The sequence below is a fragment of the Zootoca vivipara genome, chromosome 1, assembly GCF_965207765.1.
Source record: "Zootoca vivipara chromosome 1, rZooViv2.hap1.1, whole genome shotgun sequence".
Classification (NCBI taxonomy): Eukaryota; Metazoa; Chordata; class Lepidosauria; order Squamata; family Lacertidae; genus Zootoca; species Zootoca vivipara.
Window position 1 is genome coordinate 45,140,907 of NC_142582.1, and position 26,822 is coordinate 45,167,728.

Below are 26,822 nucleotides of genomic sequence, written 5' to 3' on the forward strand. Positions count from 1 at the left end.
GAACACAAGATGGAAAATCTGATTTATCTTCTAGGGCAGGTGCAAACCTCTCAGCATGCAGGGTAAACAAAAGTTATTCCACTGAAGTTTCCTGATAGTATTCCTATTCCCCCTCACTCTCCTGGTTCATAGGAACCCCTTTGGCTGACACCAGACCTCACACAACCTTTCCCTGGACCCAGACTAAACCAACTGCATATTCTCAAACATTTGAAAGGTCGTTGGTCTCAAGTTCTTTCCCCAGCACTGTCTACATGCGGCTTCCTACAACCTACACACTTAATTTTCATAACATTCAGCTTCCAGAAGAAATAATACATGCCTTTTTTTATCCACAGAGGTGCGGAACACAAACAGGATTGCTTGGAGGTCTCTCATGCCAGCCTCTTATGCATGGGTCTACAGGGACTTTGGAAGACACAAGTCTGCCAAGGTTCTTCATGAAGAACTCAAGGAAGGTATGATAACATAGTTCTGAAAAATCTCAGGTAGAGTCCACTGCACTTTCAGATCTAATGCAAGTTTAATGAAAGTGGTGACAACAAACAGAGAAACAAAAAGCACCCCAGTGCTTGGGGAAGACATCAAAATGTCTCACAGATGCCTGAATCTCTAAGTGCTCCAAGCCTCTCATCGCACTTCAAGGCACTTGGAAGTTTTTGTGTGTTCAAAGGCGAGGCTGTATCGGGTTTAAACAGGACTGGCTTGGAAGCAAATGACACTGGAGAAATCCAGACTAGCATATGCAGGCCAGCTGAAGAGCTCAGGCTTCCTCTGCCTTTATTATAACCCCAATTACTTCTGCAATATTTATGAAATGTTTGGAGGAGTGCCTTAGAAATGTTATGTGAGGAGGGGAAAAACATTCAAGGATATATGAGGCAAAAGGCTTAGAGACTTTTTGGATGGATTTTTTTTAAATGTAAAAATTACGTAATTTCTCCCTTTAAACATGTTAATGCAACCCCTTCCAGTAGTGGGTCATTTCATCTCTTAAGTAATAGTTGTAACTTTGGTATGAATGATCTCCACTTTTAAAAACAGTAGTACTATGAGCAACACTGCAAATGCAACCCTCACATTAATATTGGGTAAAATGACACACCTGCCTATTTATTGATTTCTCTGCCCTATACTGTCGTGGGTGGTGGGGTGGTATAATAATAATAATTTATTATTTATACCCCACCCATCTGGCTGGGTTCCCCCAGCCACTCTGGGCGGCTTCCAACAAAACATTAAAATACAGAAATCAAACATTAAAAGCTTCCCTAAACAGGGCTGCCTTGAGATGCCTTCTAAAGGTCTGGTAAGTGTTGTTCTCTTTGACCTCTGGTGGGAGGGCATTCCACAGGGTGGGTGCCACTACCGAGAAGGCCCTCTGCCTGGTTCCCTGTAACTTGGCTTCTCATAGCGAGGGAACCGCCAGAAGACCCTCGGCGCTGGACCTCAGTGTCTGGGCAGAACGATAGGGGTGGAGATGCTCCTTCAGGTATACTGGACCGAGGCCGTTTAGGGCTTTAAAGGTCAACACCAACACTTTGAATTGTGCTCGGAAACAGCAGGTGTCACCTGATTTCTGGTTGCCTGTGTCATTGCTCCATCCAGGGACAGATGGGGTGGATGGGAGCGAGATTGTGTTGACGTCCACATAGTACAGATGCACAGATGGGTGATACAAAATGCTAAATGAAACAGTTCCTCAACAAAACATTAAAAATGCTATAAAATCTATAAAGGCATGTTGCTTCTGACATATATGAGCTGGATCTGATTAAGGTCACGTTCAGATTATGATACCACTTTAAACAGTCATGGCTTCTCCCAGAAGAATCCTGGGAATTGTAGTTTGCCGAGAGTATTTAGGAGACCTCCTATTTTCCTCCCAGAGCAACAGTTACTGCAGTGGTTTAGCAAGCAGCCCTTCTTCCCACAAAATATGTTTCTGCTAGCACAACTGTTGTGTTGTGTTCTTCTGTTGTGCAGCCGTAGAACTGTCCCATCTGCTACCGCAATAGCCCTTGGGCTAGCAGATTGAGAATGCCCCTCCTCTCCCCTTCCCTCCGTGTGTGTGTGTGTGTGTGTGTGTGAGAGAGAGAGAGAGAGAGAGAGAGAGAGAGAGAGAGAGAGAGAGAGAGAGAGAACTAGGCACTGTACAAGACAGAGTTAAATATATGGGTATTTGCTTTTAGGAGGTGTTTATAGGTCTTTCTTGTCTCTGTCTTGCTTATCATGGGTGGGCATTCTGGGAGGTGGGTGCTATCACTGAGAAACACCCCCTTCCACGTTGTCATCAAGTTGGCCATGGAACGGCCAGTAGGGTCTCATTGGAAGATCTTAAAGATTAATCTGTACTAGGGGAGGTGGTCTGCTAATCCCAAATTGATTCAGGCTTTAAATGCCAGCAGTATATCCTTGCACTTGGTTTGATAGCTAGCAGGCAGAGATGACTATCGATACCCCCCCCCCCATTCAGCACAGTGCAAGATGTCCTATTAGAGCTCAAATAATGTATGGAATTTGGACTCTCTGGTCCAATCCCTGTAAGTTTGAGTATAGTGCTCTTTTCTTACTTTCTGCCAGGGACTGGGAAACATCGTTTCATGCTCTAAATGAATACAAATAGCCGCAGCCAGAAATGGCATCCAAACACGGCTGCCCTCTGATTAGCGCAGGTCAAGGGCAGGATGTCTCGCTGAAGGTGGATGCTTCCCAGTGTACCGTAACTTGGAACAAACCTAAAGCAGGTTTATGGCACAGCTGAGAGGAGGCATTAATGCAATAGACTTGGTAATTCAATCATTTTATAGAAGTTGATCTGTCCTTTTTATTACAATTATTGTCAGCCGGGGTGTTTCATTCCATCACTGAAAATAAACATCATCTATCATACTTGCAAAGATTAGCCTGTGACAGATCTGTCTCTGCTTTGCATAAATGTGTATTAATGCCGGCTCTGTCGGAAGGGGAGAGAGAAGTCTATATTTCACAAGAATGATTAGACAGTGTCACTGCTGCTTTAAGTAATGTCTTTTCATGACTGATAATCAAACTGTGAAACATCACCACACATGCGCACACATGCAAACACACACACAAAAGAAAAAGGAGCAATTTACTGCCTGCGACTTGACTTTGCTTAGTTTAAGTAGAGTTGGGCACAGTGGTGCAACTGGGATTGCTGTGGCTTGTCTGCAATGCCTGGAGGACTGTGCGTTGTTAATACTGTTTTTTTTCACATGTGTCCACGAGGAGTGTCCTATTTAAAAAAAAGAAATGTAGATTATTAAACCTTTATAAGCTCAGATTCCACCAATGTTTGTCTTTTCTGCATCTGTCTGTCTGGAATCTTGTGGATGCAGCATGATTCTGCCTCCCACTAAACCAAGCGCTCCTGGCTCTGTGCAGAACACACAGGGAGCAATAATGTTTCTGACCCAAGTCTTACGGGTTTACAGTTGAGTCCACGCCTATGTGGACTTCCATCACTTGGTCAGAGCTCTTCTTTCTCACGGAACACTTGAAAAGGAAATGCTTTACATCTCCAGGTGGGCATGAGAACACACTTTAATAGCGGCATCACATTTAATTTAATCTGTGCTGATCTCCAGACGGCTTTATACTCTACCAGTGGTCTTCAGACTTTGATCTGACACCTTTTTCAGAAGGTGCCCTTCAGAGCTGCCAAACTTCTCTTTCAACGCACCTTCACATAAAACAAGCAGTTGGGAGACTTGAAAGGGAAACCTACAGCAGGGGTTTGCATGGCTCTTCTAAACATTTGTTTTTCAAAATTATTGTGATAATATATAATATTTTCCCCCCAACACTTTATTTATTTATTTTCAAACATTACAAAATCATATGAACACAAACAAGAAATAAAGAATTAAATGAAAAGGAAAACAAAACAAAAACGAAACATAAAAACAATCTTTTTAAATTATGATTGCGATAGCTACACAAAAAAATAAAAAAATAAAATTGCATCCAATAACATCATATCAAATCGAAGTAGTACATCTTTTCAGCAGACCTCCACCCTACCCTCCACTGAGGGTAAAGGATATATAATAAATTATATACAATATAACTTGCTCTTGCTGCTAAAATCTCTCCTTGCTCTTGCTCCTGCATTTTGAGCTTTTGGGAACCTCAAGAGAGGTTTCTTGATTTGGGGGCCACATTTTTTTGAAATCGGCATTTTCTTTCTTTCTTTCTTTCTTTCTTTCTTTCTTTCTTTCTTTCTTTCTTTCTTTCTTTCTTTGTACAAAAAAAGGTGGACTGTGGCCATTGCTTGCAAACAAACACAATTGAAATAAGCAACACCTACCCATTGGCAGTCCCTTTGTGATTGCTTGTATTGTTTATAATCCAGTTTTATTTTCCACCCTACTTGTAAAACAACAACAACATATTGAGAAATGTCCCTTGCTTATTGGAGAACTCTAGAGCAGGCATCCTCAAACTGCGGCCCTCCAGATGTCTTGGCCTACAACTCCCATGATCCCTAGCTAACAGGACCAGTGGTTGGGGAAGATGGGAATTGTAGTCCAAAACACCTGGAGGGCCAAAGTTTGGGGATGCCTGCTAGAGCCATGTATCACAAAAATCTCAAGAGATGAGAGGTTGGTATGAGAGACCATTCCTAAGGGAAAATTGAATTATGTCTGGCCACTAGAGGGAGCAGCAACTATATTGTTTAGCCCTATGACGTGGTAGATAAATGTGCCTTGTGCGATATTAGGGACCCAGGCTTCTGATACAGATGCTGTACTTCAGGAAGATATTCAAAGATCGCAGCTGAGCCTGAGCTAAATACAGCAAGGCTAAGAATCTAAAGCAGCCCCACACAACTGGTGGCACACCAAACCTAACCAAACCAAACCTCCTATCCAGGTGTTTTGAGCTGCGGAGTGCTTGACAAATCCATTATTTTGTGGGCTATTGGGGAGCAATGACCATCAAGGTGGCTAGCCATGCATGGCTGGTGGGCTGATTTTCATCGTGGCAAGTCTCAAGTTGCAGAGGCCTGCCTCAAGCCTCCTACTTTGGAAAGCATTCCATTGAAATACACAGGGCCCCTTCTAAGTGAATATTGTCAGAATGGGAATGCAGATCTGATCAGTACCCGAATATAAGGTGTGTCTATGTTTTTGCCATCTCAAGATAACTGAAAAGCTGTGGAAGACCATTCTAACTAGTAATCCACCATGGTGGCGGCGGTGGTAGTGGAAGAGCATTGATAGTGGTTGAGCTTAAGTTTGCCTGAGTCTGTTTCATGCTCCCCTGCTGTGGCCTGCAGTCCATGTTATTCATGTCTCTTAATGGGCATCTTTCATTATCATTATCCCTAATAGAGCTTTATTGTATTAGTTACACTTAATTTAAATGTTACTGAAGCATTGAAAACAGATTGCAGATGTTTCCAAACAGATGTTATCTTAATGTTAAAACAAAATCATGAATATTTATAGGGTATTATTGTCTGGGCTGCATTAGTCTGCTTCAACAGGAATGTACGTGTTTCCTTTCTTTTGAAGGAAATGCTTCAGAAAGGTGAATTAAAAACAACTTCTTGGCAACTTAGATGTACTTCACGTGGCCTTCCCGAGGGAAGGGAAGCCTCATCATCCCCATTCTGTATTCATTGTCCCAGACCTGAGAAGTTTCAAGAGAGACATGAGCCAAGGGTAATGTGCTTTGGCTTGGTTTTTGTCTTACGCATTAAGGAAAGGTATTTCAGGGTTTACTTCTGGCTTTCTTGGCATATTCCCATGAGTTATGAGATGTTAAACCTCTTCTGTGCAAAGCTAAAATATCCTTTGCTGTTCCCAATAGGTTGTTTCTTCCCTCTACTTTCCCATGTTTTCAGTGACTCTCAACTACAAAACCGAGAGAGCTCACTTAAATATATATACAATCTTATATAGGCAATGGTATTCTAAACACTTGAAGCAGGTAACAGTTACCACCCCCACCCCCACCTCCACAAACAAACAAAGAAACAAATTATGAGGGATTAAAACCGGTCTGAATGAGTAACATGGCCCAGGCTCCATAACATGGCCCAGGCTAATAGTAGCAATTTGGACAATTACTCGAAGGAAGGGAGTCAGCAGAGTCAGAAAGTCCAGGGGCACAGCTTACCGAAATGCTGACAGATTATTGAAAGAATCAGGGACTTTGGCCCATTATCATGAATGACTTTAGTCCCTGAGCTGAAACCCAGTGAGGGGCTAGGCCACCAAGGCTTCATGTGCCACTGTCTCAACCAGCAGTGCGAGATTATGGTGTGCCAGGCTCCAAGTTCCAGGCCAGATTTCCACTTTCCAGTAAGGAGATGGGTTTGAGGAGGCTTGGCCAGGCTGAGGGTTCATAGGCAGGTTTGGGGAACCTGTGCTCCAGATGTTGCTGGAATCCAGCCGCCATCAGTCCCAGACAGAATGGCTTACAGTCAGAGATGATGGAGGGTTATAGTCCAGCAAACATTTGGAGGACCAAACTTTCCCCAGGCCTTAAATGTTTCTCTGGAACAAGTTGTCTCTTCCCTGGGTCCTGTCCAGGGTTCTGAAGAATCTATCTCTGACCGCCTTTGCTTACAGTTTCTACTTTTTGTCGTTATGCACAGTCCCTGCCAATTAGTCCTGTGCTCTTTATTTCTGTTCCAGGTCACTGCCAGATCCCCAGATCCCATATTTGCCATGATAGGACCCAATATTCTTTTCACTGACTCTGTGCTAATAGAGATTCCCTCTCCCTCGCCACCCAGCTGCTTCCTGTTCTTCTGCTTTCCACCAGACCCGGCTCCTCCTTCCCTCCCAACAGTCCTCTGCTCTGAGTAGGAGGGCGCTTCTCCCAAGTCTCCCTCCCTCCTCCTTCCCTATTTATATATGTGCAGTGCACGATTAGCTGGAATTGTGTCCCAGTGTGTTGAACTGGGTTTTACTCCCTAGTTAAATTTGTGTAGGTTTGCAATCTTGTTGTTGTTTGTCGTTTAGTCGTGTCCGACTCTTCGTGACCCCATGGACCATAGCACGCCAGGCACTCCTGCAGTTTGGTCAAACTCATGTTCGTAGCTTCGAGAACACTGTCCAACCATCTCGTCCTCTCTCGTCCCCTTCTCGTCCCCTTCTCCTAGTGCCCTCCATCTTTCCCAACATCAAGGTCTTTTCCAAGGATTCTTCTCTTCTCATGAGGTGGCCAAAGTATTGGAGCCTTAGCTTCACGATCTGTCCTTCCAGTGAGCACTCAGGGCTGATTTCCTTAAGAATGGATAGGTTTGATCTTCTTGCAGTCCATGGGACTCTCAAGAGTCTCCTCCAGCACCAAAATTCAAAAGCATCAATTCTTCGGCGATCAGCAATCTTAGTTCATTTAAATTCCAGCTTTCCTCCATCAAATTCAAGGCAATGTGTAAGGGGTTACCCAGGTGTATTCCCACCTAGGACTGGATCAGATTTGGGCTTCCTTAGTTTCAGTCATGTGGCTGCTTCTTGTGATCTTAGACCAGGCATCCCCAAACTGCGACCCTCCAGATGTTTTGGCCTACAACTCCCATGATCCCTAGCTAAGAGGACCAGTGGTCAGGGATGATGGGAACTGTAGTCCAAAACATCTGGAGGGCCGAAGTTTGGGGGTGCCTGCCTTAGACCAAGCTTCTTGGTTCCTTGAAAAGCTATTCCTTCACACCTTACCCTTTAACAGAGAATGTGGGGCTCTGCTGATCCCTGTTATGTGCTTGCCATCCTCAAACCCCTTACAAAATTCTTCAAAACAACCAAAGCAATATGCCTTCTGCAGCAGATCCTGGCCTTCTCTGTCCCTCCCCCACCCTTCAATAATAATGTGGATATTTTGAGCACGTTTACATTAAAGAAATTAGATTCAGGTAGGTAGCTGTGTTGGTCTGATGCAGTCAAAATATATATAAAAAATATTTAAAAATGTCCAGTAGCACCTTAGAGACCAACTCTAAGGTCTCTAACTTAGTTGGTCTCTAAGGTGCTACTGGTTATATATATATATATATATATATATATATATATATATATATATATATTCTCATATGATTAATGAAATTAATCATTGTTAATGCTTTCTTTGTCCTCTATGCAGAAAAACTAATTACCCCCCCCCCATTTTTGTTTTTTTTAGTGCCCAGTCTCTTCCACAGCAGATGCAAATCTTAATAACATCTGGGAAGCATTTTGCAAATCCATAATTCTGCAACATGTTGAATGAAAGCAAAATTGCCCCAGCCACCCTGTCATATCCTATTGATCTCTCCATATCCTTCAGCAGCCGGCATTCACTAATAAAGTGCAATACGTAGCTCTGCAGTTTAGAGTTACATACCCGTAACTAAATAACTTTGTAATCAATGACAGGCCATTTTCAGTTGATGCCTTAAAGACTTTGCTTCATCTGCAAAGGAGATAAAATGGCACTTATTGAGACAGGCTGAGACTGGAATGAACAAGCCTTCTTGGTATTATTGCTAGCAAAGAGAGAGTTGCTGGGTGAGTCTGAAACACCTTTTCCATATTAAAAGCTCTGGTATGGTTGTTCCCCTGCTGAGTTGCTCTCACGCTCGTCTGGTAACATCTTCTGCCCACATGGTTTCAGTCTGGCTTTTTACCAAGGTAGCAACACTGAGAATTGCTGTTACCATTGCTAGGGTAGTTCATAACTATGGAGGGGGAGAATGGGGTTGCACCTGCCATGATCATGCCATGCTCTACTTCCACTATTGGAAGCAGTATGTCTCTGAATACCAGTTGCTGGGAATTATGAGTGGGGAGAATGCTCTTGAACCCAGATTCTGCTTGTGGACTTTCCATGGCCATCTGGTTGGCTGTTGTGAGAACAGGATGCTAGACTAAATGGGCCTTTGCTCTAATCCAGCAGAGCTCTAGTAGTAGTAGTAGTAGTAGTAGTAGTAGTAGTAATATTTATACCCCACCCATCTGGCTGGGTTTCCCCAGCCACTCTGGGCGGCTTTCAACAAAATATTAAAATACAATAGTCTGTCAAACACTAAAAGCTTCCCTAAACAGGGCTGTTTATGTTCTTATGACCCTGCTGACTGTGCATTTGATGAGCATGAGAAAGGGCCCTATGCCAATGTATTCCTCGCATGCAATGAGGAATTCTGGGCCAACGGGATCTGCATCATCCACATTTGCTCTTTGTGCATATCTTGGCATGTGGATAGGGTCTCTTCTCAAGCTTTCTGAATATGCAGCTGTTGTGGGATAACCAGCTTCATATAACCAACATGCTTAAGTCTAATTAGAACACGAAGGGGTTAATAGAGTAAGCTTTTCTACCAAGCTTGGCTATGTCACTTCCTTTTCTTTGGGAGGAAATAGGTCAATCAAGCCTATTGTTTCCCCCCAGTCCACCTGAAAAGCTCAGTATGTGAAGAGGTTTGAGCTGGTTGCTCCAGCTCAACTGCATGGTTCTCACAAGCCACGCTTAAATTCCTGTACCTATAATCTAGAAACTTTTACCACTTTCCACTTACAAAGCTATGTTGCCTATGCAACTTTTCTGAAGCACATGAATCTGACCTTTGGAGAGTTTGTAAGTAAATCATTTTTAAACTTGCCAAATGTGTGGAAATGAACTTTTTAAGGGAACATTTTGGAACTCACTTGGAGAAACATAGTTTAAAGGTCTAACAACCTATATTTCCATGCTTTACTTTGTTGCATACTTTGTGATTTATTTATTTTTACCAACAGCTGTATGGGTTGCCATATGTCTGGATTTTCCAGGACACTTCTGCAATTTCCACCCGGGCACTGTTTACATGGGTTGAATACCAGCTATGTATTCTTCTTCTTTGGCGATCATTCGTAGCTGAGTAATATAATAATAATAATAATAATAATAATAATAATAATAATAATAATAATAAATATTTTATTTTTTATACCCCGCCCGTCTGGCTGGGTTTCCCCAGCCACTCTGGGCGGCTTCCAACCAAATATTAAAAACAATACAGCATCCATAAACACGGTTTTAACTGAGTTTGTAAGTGACTGTGGAGGCCAATTCTGGATCCAACATTCTTCCACAGTGGGGACATAGGTTTCCAGGTGGGAGTTGATCATGGTGAGGGTTTGCCAAGCGTGCCTTCCTCTTAACACATTTCTCCCTTTCATCCTGAGTTTGAGTGTCTTCAAAGCCCATGACACCTTTGGGAAAGGCTCTTCTCGTATTGGAGCGCTCGCAGGCCAGTGTTTCCCAGTTGTCGGTGTATACCGGATGTATGGCAACCCTAAGTAAGCTTTTGTTTCTGTGTAGGTTATCATTGGCAGTCTGCTGCATGTGGAATTAGCAATTTTTTGTTCGGGGACAAGGGATATGAGCACTAAACTGTTTTCTTGCTTCTGGTGATTCTACTTTAGGTGCATCAGTGTTAGTAATCTCATGTTTATTGCATCTTATAGGTAAATTTTGTTTGCTTATTAAATTTATATACTTCCCTTCCTCTGAGGATCACTGGGCAGTTATGTGGGAGAGAGTTGCAAGAATACATAAATTTGCTTCCAAGAATTCTAATGTATAATAATAATAATAATAATAATAATAATAATAATAATAATAATAATAAATTATACCCTATAAACCCAGCCAATCTGGCTGGGTTTCCCCAGCCACTCTGGGCGGCTTCCAACAGAAAGATAAAATAAAATAATCGATTAAACATTAAAAGCATCCCTAAACAGGGCTGCCTTTAGATGTCTTCTAAAAGTCTGGTAGCTATTTTTCTCTTTGACATCTGATGGGAGGGCATTCCACAGGGCGGGCGCCACTACCAAAAAGGCCCTCTGCCTGGTTCCCTGCAACTTGGCTTCTCGCAACGAGGGAACCGCCAGAAGGCCCTCGGTATTGGACCTCAGAACGATGGGGGTGGAGACGCGCCTTCGGGTATACTGGACCGAGGCCGTTTAGGGTTTTAAAGGTCAGCACCAACACTTTGAATTGTGCTCGGAAACGTACTGGGAGCCAATGTAGGTCTTTCAAGACTGGTGTTATGTGGTCTCGGCGGCTGCTCCCAGTCACCAGTCTAGCTGCCGCATTCTGGATTAGTTGCAGTTTCTGGGTCACCTTCAAAGGTAGCCCCACGTAGAGCGCATTGCAGTAGTCCAAGTGAGAGATAACCAGAGCATGCACCACTCTGGCGAGGCAGTCCCCAGGCAGACTGTGTACCAGATAAAGCTGGTAAGCAGCTGCCCTGGACACAGAATTCACCTGGACCTCCATGGACAGCTGTGAGTCCCAAAAAAAATGACTCCCAGGCTGCGCACCTGGTCTTTCAGGGGCACAGTTACCCCATTCAGAACCAGGGAATCCCCCACACCTGCCCGCCTCCTGTCCCCCACGAACAGTACTTCTGTCTTGTCAGGATTCAATCTCAATCTGTTAGCCGCCATCCATCCTCCAACCGCCACCAGGCACTCACACAGGACCTTCACTGCCTTCACTGGTTCTGATTTGAAAGAGAGGTAGAGCTGGGTATCATCTGCATACTGATGGACACCCAGCCCAAACCCCCTGATGATCTCTCCCAGCGGCCACATGTAGATGTCAAAAAGCATGGGGGAGAGGACAGAACCCTGAGGCACCCCACAAGTGAGAGTCCAGGGTTCTGAACACTCACCCCCCCAACTTTCTGAACACAGCCCAGGAGGAAGGAGCGGAACCACTTCAATGACAACTTCATTAAGATCCAAATACTGAAATTTTGCTCAAATGCAAAATTGTACAAAAATTAACTGTAGTTTAGTGTCACCTACTATGCAATTACATTGCAGGCTTCCCACGGTCATCTTCTGGGGCTAAATACGATGTTTTGAAACAGTAGTAAACATTGAGCAAAATGAAACTTTTAAAAATATCTTCATGCATTTACAGCATGCTGAAAATCTGTTTCTTGGTGATGTTGTACGACATTGGTTTGCTTCCAGAATGTTACCTGCAATTGATCACTCTATATATTGTTTTGAATGAAATGGGCAGAATAGACTATAACAGATGGACATATAGTTTAAGCTGACCAAAGGGACAGCATGTTACACATTAGAAAGCTACAGTTCTTGCCAGGAAAATCAGAATAGTTATTTGTGCTTCTGCCTTTTGTTATATAAAGAATGAAGCAGCATAATGAAATGAATGAAACTTTCAACAAACCTTTTAAGTGGAGATTCTTAATAGTAATTGGTATCTGTGTTGGATACAAAATTATAGAATTGCATATTTCTTTTGAGGAGACAATACATAGCATAAAGTGTGTGAGAGATTGTACAAAAGCATGACATGTCTCTTTGGTGACTATTCTACTTATGCATAGAATGTCACTAAATGTGCAAGTGGGAATCACATCTGGATTTACTTCCTTTCCTAGATTGTTCAAGAATGGAAGCCACATTACTTGACTCTTTTGCAAAGTTAAATAAAGCACAGTAATTCAAAACACTTTTTAAAAACCCCCACACATATTTCTTCTTTAAAAAGGCAAAACTCAGTATGTTCGAACACATTTTGAATGATGAAAGTTCTGCATCCGGTGAATGTCTTAAAGATCAGCCAAGAAAGAAAAAATGTTCACTGCTTTATAAAGAGTCACGCCCCTTGTTCAAGGACGGAATAGTCCTATGACCTTTTCTCTAGCCTTTTGTATTATTAATAGCTAAGGATATTTCTTCAATGGTTCCTCAGTGATTACAAGATGCATGTTTGAGTGCAACCTTTTGACTGGTAGCTGCTGATCAAACCTCATCTGCTTGGATGGGGTCTTAGAAAATGTTTGGCAGTCAGATGCAGTGAGTGAAGGGGACCCAAATCTGGCTTTTGTTGCTGATGGCAAAGGAGCCTTATGGGGCTTCATGGGTATACTTTTGGGTGAACCAGCACTGCTTGTCAAGTTGCCTGCCTCTTTCCCTGTGCTTAGGTCCATATTTATAGGTGAATAAATGCTACTGGAGGTGTGGGGAAACTTTGGTCCTCCAGATGTTGCTGAACTATAGCTCTCATAATCCCTGACCACTGGCCATGTGATTTCTGGGGCTGATGGGAGTTGTTCCCTGCCTCTGCTACTGCTCCACCACTGTCTCCATATGAGGACAATTGACCATGTAAATAGCTGCCCCTAGAACTGCCTCTGAGATGCACAAAACTATTAGGATGCTGTAGAAGATTGCCATATAAGATCATGCTGAGTTGCGTGTGTCCTTTGAAAAAGTTAGGGGATTATTTTCAGTAACTCCCCTGTCACCAAAGAGCTCGTGCCAATTCACAATGGTTGCCAAAGAGCTAGGATCAGTCTTGCACGCAGCTGCAGTCGTCAACGTCATGACTCTTCAAGACTTTCGCTCTATACCATCTTTCTGCCTTGACCACCTTTTGCATTTCACATCTGTGAGCCTCTCGATTTCATCTTTCTCTTTGGAAAATCATCATTATTGGACAGTTCCCATCTCTTTTGGGCTCGGGGGGGGGAGTGCTTTCGTCCAGCGTTGATTTGCTCTTCATGCTGTGTGGTCTAATCCTTTTTCAAGTTTGTATGAGGCTAGGAAAAAGGCAACACTCCTCTGCTAATGCAAATGAAAAGTAATATTCGTGCTAAGTTAAAAGTTAAAACACCTGAATTCATACACTGAAGCCTTTGTCCCTTCTGAGGACTTTTCTCTTTTTGCAGGACGAAAATATATTCGTTTAAATCAGGGGTGGCTAACCTGTGTCCTTCCAGATGCAACTCCCATCATCTCTGACCATTGGCTAGGATGGCTGGGACTGATAGGAACCGGAGACCAGCAATGTTTGGAGGAGGGGCTCAGGTTAGCCACCCTGATTTAAATGCCTCTGTGCTACACACACATGCTGCAAAATGCTTTGCACACCATATTGTGCTCAAGTAGCTACCAGTTTGCTTAGTTTGATGGCAGATTCATACTGATTTGCAAATTAATTTTGTCTCTTTGTATACCGAGGGTGTGCACAACTTATTTAATTTGTAATAAATGCAATTAGAGAAATGAATGAGCTATCAAGATTTTTAGAGTATGATCCATCAATGTTGGCATAACTTGTAATCCTGGTCATTATAAATAACAAGGGTCTTTTGCAATATGGAATGCAATTTCCCCTGCAGTTTGTCTCATTACTTTATGACATATGGGTTAATATTAAATTACAATGCCTTAATTTTCAAATCAGAGCTTAATTTATAAGTAAAAGGTTAATAAATTGCCTCTGCAGAAGTAGGATTTGGTGTGTGTTTGTTTGGAACAACCCCCTCCCTTTTGGCATATTTTCTCTAGATTGATCTCCATCCTTACCAGTGTCATTTTCTGCCTAGCAAACTGGAGTCAGAATGAGAAAGATTATGAGGCATTCCAATTTTGGCTCTGTATGACTTTGCAGGGGAAATAGCTCAGTGACAGAGCATCTGCTTGGCATGCAGAAGGTCTTGAGGTTCAATACCATGGCATCTTCATGTGGGGCTGGGAGAAACTGCAGTCTGAAAACTTGGAAAGCCACTGTCAGTCAATATTATAGACCATACTGAGCTATGTGGACCAGTGGTCAAGCTTCTATGTTTCTGAAAGATTTCTAATTCTGACAATGGTCTGAAAGCCTTGGTTGCTATTACATTGTTGAGTTGACACAGGTTTCAGCCTGGTTAATGCTTTGATAGGAGTCCGCTTAGGAACTTGTCTAACAGTGCAATTTTATGCATGTCTACTCAGAAGTAAGCCCTACTGAGTTGTATGAGTTTCTTTGAAAATTTTGTGGGGTATTGCACGCACACGCACACACACACACACACACACACACACACTTGTTGTTATTTAGTCATTTAGTCATGTCTGACTCTTTGTGACCCCCATGGACCAGAGCACACCAGGCACTCCTGTCTTCCACTGCCTCCCGCAGTTTGGTCAGACTCATGTTGGTAGTTTCGAGAACACTGTCCAACCATCTCGTCCTCTGTCGTCCCCTTCTCCTTGTGCCCTCAGTCTTTCCCAACATCAAGTTCTTTTTCTCATGAGGTGGCCAAAGTATTGGAGCCTCAGCTTCAGGATCTGTCCTTCCAGTGAGCACTCAGGGTTGATTTCATTAAGAATGGATAGGTTTGATCTTCTTTCAGTCCATGGGACTCTCAAGAATCTCCTCCAGCACCATAATTCAAAAGCATCAATTCTTCGGTGATCAGCCTTCTTTATGGTCCAGCTCTCACTTCCATACATCACTACTGGGAAAACCATAGCTTTAACTATATGGAGCTTTGTTGGCAAGGTGATGTCTCTGCTTTTTAAGATGCTGTCTAGGTTTGTCATTGCTTTTCTCCCAAGAAGCAGGCGTCTTTTAATTTCGTGACTGCTGTCACCATCTGTAGTGATCATGGAGCCAAAGAAAGTAAAATATCTCACTGCCTCCATTTCTTCCCCTTCTATTTGCCAGGAGGTGATGGGACCAGTGGCCACGATCTTAGTTTTTTTATGTTGTTTACTCTACAATGCTTAGCTTGTCTTGTAGGGGTCCTAAAGGACAGACTGTTAGTAATTTGACCATAAATAGTAGTAGTAATTTGACCATAATAGTAGTTCCCTTCAGAACACTTAAAGAAGTTTAATAGAATGCTTGGTTGGTTAATTTCATAACTTATTAGATAGATAGATAGATAGATGATAGATAGATAGATAGATAGATAGATAGATAGATATGCATGCTGTAATTGAAATATACATGATCACCCTTCTTATTTGCATTGGTTTTCTGGGTGCTGGTGGTGGAAGGTAAGCAGTGCACTTTGCAGAAGAGGGTTGCTGCTCAGTTGCAGGGCACATGCCCTGCTTGCAGAATGCCCCAGGCTCAATCCCTGGCATCTCCAGATGCAGCTGCGAAAGTCCTTTATCTGCAAGCCACTGCAGCTTTCAAAATGCTTTCACAGCATCTGCCCAGAAGGCAAAACATGGGACTGGAAGAGAGGGTCTGTAAACAGGGGGAGTTGATGTGCCTTGCAGATGCAGTCTAAGGAGTCAAGATCAACCCCAAGTTTAAGAGCTTAACTTTGGTCTTGTTTGTTTTATTGTACATTTACAGCCACGTATTTAAAGTGGCAGTTTGCAGGTTTACATGAAACATAAATCTTGGAGGGAGAAATTACCATTACAGGGACAGGTTTGTTTTGTTAGGCCATTTTACTCACACGTTAAATAGCTGTCAGAAAGAGGCCTTGGTTGGTCATAAATTGCCATCCCAATAATACAGACTGCTCTGTTGATTTATAATGCAGCTAGTCTTCCAAATGGATCCAACAGTCCCTAAAGAACAAAAGCACTCCTGGTAGAAGATTGAGACCATTCAGGGGGGCACTGGAATGGCTGCTCTTGGATAGAGTGTGACAAAGTCCCACTTTCAGGACAGTGGCTAGTATTTTTGGCTAATGTGTTGTCCCGATTTTAGGTTTCAAATGAGAACTAGTAAATGAATGAGGAAGAATAACTTTAATAAAAAGAAGAGATTCTTGTGTGGATGTTGGCTTATCAACTTTCAATTTCCAGTAATGGTACATCCTGGCAACATGTCTTGCAAGGATGTCTCTAAACTCTTCTATCATTGCAACATGGACTACATGTCAAATCTAAAATCTGAGACGGCAGTTCCTCTTTGGGGAGGAACCTTGGCTCAATGGTAGAGCATCTTTGCATGAAGAAAGTCTCGAGTGAAATCCTTGGTACTTCCAATTAAAGTTATCAGTTAACCTCTGCTAGAAACTCTGGAGGGCTGCTGCCATTCAGGAGAGGCAAAGGACACATGACAAGATTGTGGACCAATGATCTGACTCAGTAATAGGCAGCTTTGTATGCTCCTCAACTACCTCCTTCCCCATGCCTTGTAGTTGCTTTTGTTGCTAACTTGTTGAACTAGCTGATTACACTCTCTTAAGAGAGTGTATCAGCAGTACTCCCACCAATTGAGAGACAAGCAAGACTAGAGGCCTGGGCAGCCAAGTCCAGTGTCCTCCTGCTGTTTCTGTCCAGATGACTAAAATACCTGCTGCCAAGGTCATTTTTTTCTGCTGACATCAAAAGGAACAAAGAAGAGCTGCACATACACCATAATTCCACATTCATATTATGCAGATACAGAATTTGCTACTCTCGGGATGGCAAGAGGCACAGGAGAAAAGGACTCCTGAACCTTTTAATAGTTTTGTAGAAGAGATTTTTTTTTTTGCAACTGCAGCTTGTCAAGCAGCAGTAAGATATTCTGCACCTGCTGAAATCCCCAGTGCATCTGATCTTTCTTTCCCTTTCTTTGCATCTGGTCACTCCAGAAACAGGATGAATAATTCACCCTTCCTGAGGACCGAAAAATGCCTACAAACTTCCTGAGATCAAGGAGCAGGTTTTCATCTACGTTTGAACTGTGTGCCATCTGAATCCAAGGTAGGGGACAGAACCTTTAAAACTGTACAGATTTTAACCAAATGTGTATAGTGAAAGTATAATGTATGCGAGGGATCACTTCTGGTGGTGTAGCCACTCTGAGAAACTGGTTTTTGCAGGTTTTAAAAACCAGGAGTCTGTTCCAGCAAGGAGCAACAATAGTCAGAAAAAAGAAAAATGCATGGGAAGTATGGTATGCAAAGCTATTTGTTTACTATTCATTTGGACATCTCTTAAGATGGTGTAATCAATTTTTGCATTGTGGTTCCTGAGATTAAGGAGCAGGTTTTCATCTCTGTTTGGATACAGTTGGATGCCATTTTGAATCAAGATGGAGGACAGAACCTTCCTAAGCTGCACTGGTTTTTTCTTTCTTTCTTAAGATTCCCAAGCAACACTGAGGATGAGGCTGCTAGTGCCAAACCATTTGCACCATTTATAGAGGTTGAAAGCATATATTGGCCCATTTAAGGGATATAGCTGTGGCACCCTTTCTTAACTGAGCAGCCATTCATTCATCAGGGAACAGGGAGTAGAGTTTGCCTTGCATTGGCTGTAGCCTCTGATGGTCAGGATTTGACCCAGAAGAATCAAGGCCATGATCTCACACCTCATGTCAATTTCTCCAAGAGTCCACTTATTAGTAAGTTGTAGCTAATCACAGGCCCCTTTATCAACTTTAACATCTTGCCTATGCACTTACAGTAACTCTATAGTGTGTGAAGTGGCCCATCAATGAATCTGCACTGTGCTTTTAAGCAAGGCTTCTGCTGTGATTTCAGCCTGGATAGGAAAAAAGTAATAACAAATGGAAATTATGAAAAAAATTACTTTTTTAATGTACAAAAACATTTATATACAGTTACAGCATGTGACTGCAATCCTTATGATGTAGAAAACAGCTAAAAAGGTCCTGAAGGTATAAAGACAGAACAATTCAGCTACAGTACTCTTATTAATATACAGAATATATATACAAAGCCAGTATTGTTGTTATAATACTATTACAGTAAAGGCAGGAAGACCACTTTGTAAAGCTGAAGAAAGCAATGAGTAAGTGGGTAACTTCCCCACCCCCATGTATCCATGGAAGATGGCAGCTTGCCACCAGGCAAAGTTCTGATCCATTAATTCAAGGGGCATCCGAAACCGACTTGGCCCACTAACACTCTAGATTATTGTAATTCCACGAAAAGTTCAGTGATCATGATTCACACAACCAAGCCATTCTGCAACCCTTTTATAATTATCGCTTGAAGGTCATTCCCTGTAAGGAGACTCCACCAGTCTTGACTAGGCCAACAGGTTACACTGCAGTTTGAAATAAAGGATGAACATCAAATTCACTTGATCAAAGTTCATTCACAATTTTTGATTGCATTCTGGTTTCACAGATAGGTAATGACAGAACACATGATACTGCAAACCCCAGAAAATCCTGTGGAGTTTATTCTCTGCCTTCCCCCCAAGGTCAGGTCTTGTATTTAGCCTTTGCAAATGAGAAATTAATAAAGAATGCAATTTTGAAATCTTTCACTCATTTCAGTGGGACTTCATGCCTAATTCTCATCTTAATTTTTTTGAGTGATATTTTCCTGACATTTTGGCATGGTGATTCTGCTCCTGTACGATTAGATTTAGCTTTTAGGATGTATGGGAGTTTCACTATAATAAGGGTAACCAATGCAAAACTGATGTGAAACTCTTCCCCTTGAAAACTCTGCCATGCCAAAAACTTGTCATGAGAATTGTTCTCCTTTTCAATGGCACCGTATACCAGACATAGAGAGACTAGTGAATGGAGGGCAAACACCTTCTGCCTATAACATAATCAAAAAGTACCCCAAAGTGATAAATGTGGCTCTGATTTGGCCATCCCCTTTGTGCTTTCAATTTCAATGTTTAGAAAGTGATTCGCAGTCTTTAATACCATTTTGTGTTATGCATGGCAAGGAACTTTGTCCGACTAGAATAGAAATGATTTTAAATTAGTGGCATTTTCAAACCTCCACTAAATTCTCTGTGATATAAACCAACTTGTAAATATTACCCTCTGATTTAAAAACAAACAATTCCACACAGGGCATCCATCTTTCACATCTCCTCCCCGTCAATGTGTCCCTCTCAAATGTCTTATTATACAGACTGCAGTGCCTTACGTTAATGTATCCTTATTTTATATATGCTTTAAGATACGCTTTAGTTGACGTTAATGGACAAGAGATGCCTTGACGACTCAACAACTAATGCATAGTAAGGCACTTCGCTGCAAAGGAGCTGATGTTTCTTGGCTAAGCTGCAAGCGACAAAGAGCTATATTGTCTGCATAAACAATGCTGTGCATGTGTGCATTCACACACGCATGTGTGTGCATGCTTGCACCATCTGGTCACAAAGCAAAGCGTTCAGCACACACAGTATGGCTTTGGGTCAAAACTGCACCCATCCATTTGTAACTGAAGTGGGCAAGAAATTGTATTTTTGCAGTGATAATTAAGGGAAAACCAAAAGGAGATAGTAGCAAAGCAGGTGCAGTTTCAAAGTCAAGCTTCTCAGTATTTTTGCCCATAACTCTCTAGTGTTCCACATCTGGCCAAGTCCCATCTTTTTTTCCTGTAGCTGAAGCGTTGAGAAACTACTGAAGCAATCCTAATAGATGCTTACTCAGAAGTTAGCTGAGGTGAGTGTGGCTTACTACATAGGATTGCAACCTATGAGACTTTCAGCCTATGGCAAGGGAAAATAGTGGAAGCTGATGGTCAGAATTTTTAAATGATGCCAAATGTGCCATTGTTTTACAAAGGTGGACACTTTAGATAAATGTTTTAGAATGATGGTGGCATCTTTGATTGTTCTGAAAAACAAGCACAAACATAATGCAAGAGGTGCACCTTTTCAGTACTTCTTTTATGAGGTTTATACATGTTTGTACAAAGACATTTTTCCTGTGTTTGGAATCCCTTTAATGCATTTAATACTTGTAAAAAAAAGGTCTACTCTATGGAAACCTGTTTTTTTTAATAAAAAAGCATAAAATTGCTTAGCATGTAATCTCTTGGATACTTCTAGACAGTTATGCTTTAAGTGTTAAGACATCATGTTCAGAAATTTACTTTCTTCTGCTAGGGTTGTCAACATAGAGCTCATGTCCCCTATTGCCATATTACTAATTCCAGCTGGTATGGATGGCAGTGTCAGAGAGTTTCGGGGAGTTGTAAGGCGGGAAGAGTTCTGGGAGAGATTCTGTAGGATGCTAGGGCTCAGGGTTCCTGACATCAGACTTGAATGGTCACCATCGTCCATGATGGCATCAAAATCTATCTGAGGAGGCTCCAGAACCTGTGAGTCCACAGTGCTTGATACTTGATTAGCCCCAGGAGATGGCATTGTGGCTGGCTTGATGTTCAGTGCACACTGCTGTTGTCTTACACTACAGTCTGCATGGGTATTAAAATTCCCATTTTGTTCATACATGTGTATTTGGCCATAATAGTGCATCAAATGGTTTCCCCCCATGCTGTTGTTGTATTGCTGTGGCTGCGATGATGCTACACCAGTTGTTCTCTTGGAGGTGAGCTCTACCCTTTCCTGCCCTGGGCTCACATCATTGGATGGGTGAGATATTCTCATGTAGCCCAAGTGTTGCATAGCACACGCCCCTCGGTGCCTGTTTGCTGGGCTGGGATTAGGTGGAGGATGAGGCTGAACTAGACCAGAAGGGAAGCTCTGTGCAACGGTACCTATCATATCCTGTTGTGGCTCAAAGCCTTGCTGACTGGAGGTCATTAATGCAGAAGGTTGATGGAAGACCTCCTGTGTCATGGGAAAGTTCACGTGGTTTGGCTGAGACGAAAAACCCGGCTGATGTCCTGGTTCCTGTGTCACCTGACTGTGCATTATGCATTCTCTGCTACTGTCAACCATTGAAGTGGGATCAGCCATAATATCTATCTGCTGAGGATGAGCATGGGACGCAGGCTTCAATACCATGTTGTTACAGGGAGGAGAAAGCTGGTTGAGGTCACCCCCCATTGTGTTTGGGCTCAGCATTTGATGAACCTGATGGTACGCTTCATGTGAGTTCAAATCTGGATTGTTATTGGGTCCCGGATTCACCTGTTGCTGCCTTAAGTGCATGCAGTTTAACCTTTGTCCATCTATGCTTGTGTTTTTCTGCACAAACTGTTGCAGGTTTCCATTCATGTTGTTTTGACCCACCTGCATCTGCTGATGGCTAAAGTTCTGATACTGGCCAAAGTTCTGCTTTTGATGAACCACAGCTAAGTTACGTGGAGGGAACTGCTGCTTTGCTTGAGCAGAGGATGCTTCCACCGTACCTGAGCTGACTTCATTCCACTGGACGGGCATGTTGTTCTTGCTCAAGTCAGAATCTGCTCCAAAGTTCATGTGACACTCACTCATCACTGGAGCTGCATGATTCATACCCACATCTGGAGCAGCCACCCTGCTGAGTTGGCTTCCCAAGTTGCTGTGTTGCACTTTTGCATTCACTTGGAAGTTCTGCATTTCATTGCCATAGCCTATGGAAGAGTTGTCTGAGGCCATGACACCGTTCTGCGATTTGATGTATTGCACTACGTCATCAGGTAGCACAATGTCATCATCTCCGACGGAGCCATCGGCCTCGCCTGGCATTGATTCCATGGCAACGTTCTCGGTGATACTCGGAGGCCGTGGGGAATAGATGTGCCTGGCAAGGCTTCCGTCAGAACGTGCAAAGTTTGGAAAGCCAAAGTTCCTTCTGTCTGCAGGAGGGTGGAGGGGGTTCATACTGTTTGTGCTGTTGAAACGATGGACTCTAGGGAGGGAAACTGGCTCTCCAGCAGGTCTCCTCACCGGATCACTTGCACGTCTTGCATTGTTGCCTGGCCCATCATGAGCAAATCCCAGGGATGCACCGTACCCATAAGCATTGCTGTCACTGCAACGCCGTGGCCCAGGAGGAAGGCGAAAAGAAGGCAGAGCAGGCTCTGGCCCATCCAGGAGGGAAATTTTATTCCTCAGGGTCATCCTTTCCATGTTAGGCAGGGGGGTAGGTGGAGGGCCCCCTGTGGCAGCGGCATACTTGGCTTTCAGCCTGTACTGCTGCACTGGTGTGAGGTTCAGAAGACCTGGGATTCCGCTGCACCGGCTGGCATCGCTCGATCTGCGAGAGGCATCCGTGGAAATGGGGTCGTAGGAGTCAGCAGAGCTTGTGTTGTTTGGCCGGGTTCCAAACTGTGACGCTTCGCTGGAACGGCGGCTGGAGAAGTAAGGGGATATCCCTGATGACCTGCGGCTGACGTAGGCAGAGCTGATAGTGCTGGTTGAGCTGTCGCGACGCTCTGCTAGTTGGTTCAGCATTGTGACCTCGTTGATGGACAGGTCTGTTATCCTTGGGTTAGGCAGTGCTACAGAAGAACCACCACCGCCCATGTTGTCCAGTAGACAGCCTAGTGGAGAGTGGTAGAGAAAACAGACTTGTTATTCAGTGGATAGCGGAGAGGCAACTCGGTTGCCAATGCTTCATTACTTGAACTCATCTTACCTCCCTGTTTCCCCATATACCAAGCATCTACCACATGCAACATATTCAGGCTGTTATCGGGGTTGCTTACCACGTGCTGCGGACAGCAAATAGTATTGAAAACATCTGAAGATGGTGTGACAGAGCCACTGTTGCCCATTGCTGTACACACTCATATCCTTTGTTTGGCTGCCAAGTTTGGTCAAACAGGTTTTGCAGGTTTTTGAAGTGCTACCAAATAGGCTTGATCTGTGATAATGCACACGAGATGACTCTGCCATATCAGCTTCAGCTCTTGGAAAAGGGGGTGGGGAGGGAAACAACTGTCTGTCCCCAGCAAAAGGAAATGTAGATTGCAAAGGACAACAGGGACCTGGGCACCGAAAAGCAATACAATGACTGTTGCAGAGTCACACATTAAATTTTAACCACCGAAACAGCTATGAGAGAATGTCTTAGGGCTATACTGTGTCAGAATGAAAAATATGATGGGCACAGCTTCCTTTAAACAAGTACCATCAATCAGCTATGAAGAATGATTTCAAAGATTTACAAAGAGGAGTCACTTCCTACCCAGAGATGATTATAATGCAGTGCTATTCAACTGGACCTCCCACGTCCAGTCTTTCCTATTGACTTAGCATACTCCTGGGACTCCACACTTACTGAGTTGGTAAATATACGCCACAAAAATGTAACAATGCCATTTTCATGGTGAATGAAACAGTTCCTCATAGATCATTTAGATTTCCCCTCTGAGCCCAGGGTACTCTAGGAGAAAAAACTGAGAGCAAGAGGAAGGAAATTTGCCTGGGAAGGCAAGAGCCTTCTTTTAGTACGGCAGTTTCTCAGGGAGACTAGGAAGTGCATGTTGTTGTTGTTTAGTCGTTTAGTCGTGTCCGACTCTTCGTGACCCCATGGACCATAGCACGCCAGGCGCTCCTGTCTTGCGTGCTATGGTCCATGGGGTCACGAAGAGTCGGACACGACTAAATGACTAAACAACAACATGCACTTCCTAGTCTCCCTGAGAAACTGCCGTACTAAAAGTGCATACAACCTTGCATACAACCTTGCAATATGATATCTGAGTTGGAGAGTTCAGCAAACTAAGTCTGGTTGCATGTTCTATGTTTGGGTTTGGATCCCAGCTCAACCCTTGTATTGTTTTAAAGTGGGGAGGAAGGAAGTGCAGGGGATTATAATGGCAGGCAGGGGCGTACCCAGGATCAAAACTGGGTGGGTGGGGGGAGAGAGGGGAAAGAGAGGGAAGGAAGGAGGGAGAGAGGGAAGAGAGAGAAGGAAGGTAGGGAGGAAGGGGTGGGTGAGAGAGAGAGAGAGAGAAAGAAGGAAGGAAGGAAGGAAAGAAGGAAGGAAAGAAGGGGTGAGAGAGAGAGAGAAGGGAGGGAGGGAGAGAGAGAGAGAAAAGAAGAAAGAAAGAGGGGGGAAGGAAGGATGGATGGAGCGCCCGCCCCCCCCCCCAGCTCAGGCTGCTCCTCCCCCCAACGTTCCTGTCGCTGGCTGCAGCCACAGAGGGGGCGAAAACAGCCCGATTTCAGGCTGCTTCTCGCCCTCCCCATGTTCCTGTCGCTGGCTGCAGCCGCGGAGGGGGCGAAAACAGCCCGATTTTGGGCTACAGTAAAATACGGTATTTTTTTTGCTTCTGGCTTCGCCCATGACGGCAGGCCCTTGAAACACTAGCAAGGTAAGCTGTGAAATCATAGAATTGTAGAGTTGGAAGGGACCCTATGTAAAGATAAAGGGACCCCTGACCATTAGGTCCAATTGTGACCAACTCTGGGGTTGTGGCGCTCATCTCGCATTATTGGCCGAGGGAGCCGGCGTACAGCTTCCAGGTCATGTGGCCAGCAGAACCAGAGCAGCGCATGGAAATGCCGTTTACCTTCCCACCAGAGCGGTACCTATTTATCTACTTGCACTTTGACATGCTTTTGAACTGCTAGGTTGGCAGGAGCAGGGACCAAGCAACGAGAAGGGAAGCTTAAGGACCATCTAATCCAACCCCTTGCAATGCAGGAACATGCAGCTGTCCCATACAGGGATTGAACCTGCAGCCTTGGTGTTATCAGCACCATGCTCTAACCAACTGAGCTGAGGTAATGCTTATGGACAGATCTCAAACAGTGGCAAGACTTACCATTGCCTGGGATGGGAGGCAGCTTGGTATTTCTGACTTGTGGGGCCGGATTCACCCACGAGCAAGAATCCTTCACTGTCCTGAGTTTCTCTTTCTTGAGCTGCTCAAGGCGTTGCATGGTTGTAATTTGTTTCCTCAGCTGCAGACTGACGGTTGAATTGCCAGATGAGACCGTCGAATCTACAACAGGAGTGCCATCCTCCAACGCGGTCAGGTCCCCCAGACTTCCCCCACTGTGCATGTTCATTTCGACTCCACTGTCATTGTTGTTGGTGCTCCCAAGTGGAGATGGTTCACTGCTGCATGAGGATTGGCCACCAGGACTGGACTGATACATCTTAGAGAAAACAAAGAAAGAGGAGGAGGTTTGCATCAATGTGATGGTTCTTCCGCAGTATCAGCTTTGCTTTGCTAACATCTATTATGGCTGCACCAAATTTTCTCATTTCACAGTTCACATCCACAAACTAGCAGGATCAAGGCAAGGCAAACAAATTACGGGGGGGGGGGATGCATAAGCTTGCTGAAAACTTCAATTGTTCCACCACCCTTTCCTTCCTGTGGTTGCTCCTCCTTCTCTGCACCATTCTAGCATTCCTTTCCACCCCTGCTTTCTGCCATATTCTGCCCACATCGTTACTCCGATTAGCCATGGTGACCAGCATGATTTTGTTTATAGGTGTCCATGACATCATCACATCAGATGTGATCTTGCAATGTTGCTGGCAAAAACCACAAGTGTTAACAAAACCTATTGGATTAGATCACAGCAAGGGCAAAAAATATTTATTTTAAAATATTTATATGGTGCTTTTGGGGGGCAGAACCCATCCAAAGCAGCTTCTGATGATGATGATGATGATGATGATAATGATGATAATAACAATAATAATAAATCAATATTACAGGAAGAAAGATAAAATACCTTCATAACTTCCATAATGTAATATTCCAGTCTCCCTCCAGTGAGGGAGGGAAATACGAACAAGAAAATAGCATTGAAATGAACAGCATCAAAAAGTACTTAAAAATAAGAGGCACTTGGGGAGATTTATGAAAACAAACCTTTTAAAAGGCAAACATATACAACTTAATCCAGCATTTATTTTATTTTTTAGAGAGCATAATTTCACTGTGAAAAATTGTTTTATTTTGGTTGTTGCTCAGGCTCCCCATGACTGAAGGGATTGGGACTGGTTCTTTTAGCTGGGTAACCTGTTTTCATCACTTTGTGGATTGGCATATACTTAAAATGTGTATTATTCATTCCAGTATCTTTTGTACTGTATTTATTTATACTACAAAACGGAATACTCATGGGAATGTTTAACTTAGCAATCATCAGTTTTGAAACAGTTGTAGAACTTTTTCGTGTCTATCTTGCATCACTGGAATTTTGTACATTAAAAGAATTAAAAGCCATGCCAAGCAGTCACCCCAGCCCCAGGCTTCAATCAAACTTAACTAAGCCAGGTCTGTTTTCTGTGTAAACAGATCCTCATTAGGTGATAAAGCCAATGTGTTCATTATTGCCCACAAGTGTGATGGCACTGTAGTGTGGACACAGGTTTTCCATAAGATAAGTGATTAAGCTAATTTTTATGCCTTTTTCAAACACGGGTATGTAAACATCAGGGAGCTAAAAGCCCTGAGGGTGGATTTTCTTTTC

The 26,822-nt window shown here is 43.4% G+C and overlaps 1 protein-coding gene and 1 long non-coding RNA gene across 8 annotated transcripts in view; one reads left to right on the forward strand and one right to left on the reverse strand.

Moving 5' to 3' along the window:
* Positions 1–26,822, forward strand: part of LOC132592649 (uncharacterized) — a 132,595-nt gene that overhangs the window by 45,459 nt on the left and 60,314 nt on the right. For 5 of the 6 annotated variants that reach the window (XR_015945955.1, XR_009558161.2, XR_009558162.2 and 2 more), the window contains exons 3-4: positions 339–458; positions 17,357–17,468. This is a non-coding gene — a long non-coding RNA (uncharacterized LOC132592649). Of the gene's footprint in view, positions 1–338; positions 459–17,356; positions 17,469–25,292; positions 25,431–26,822 lie in introns of those variants that run through there. The other variant, XR_015945953.1, reaches the window with a different exon arrangement.
* GLI2 (GLI family zinc finger 2) overlaps positions 18,284–26,822 on the reverse strand; it is a 200,546-nt gene continuing 192,007 nt past the window's right edge. For both annotated transcript variants that reach the window (XM_035128745.3, XM_088652480.1), the window contains 2 exons: positions 25,154–25,490; positions 18,284–22,921 (listed from right to left, as the gene is read on the reverse strand). In XM_035128745.3, the coding sequence (XP_034984636.2) occupies positions 20,556–22,921; positions 25,154–25,490 (2,703 nt within the window). In that variant the 3' untranslated portion in view covers positions 18,284–20,555. The remainder of the gene's footprint in view (positions 22,922–25,153; positions 25,491–26,822) is intronic.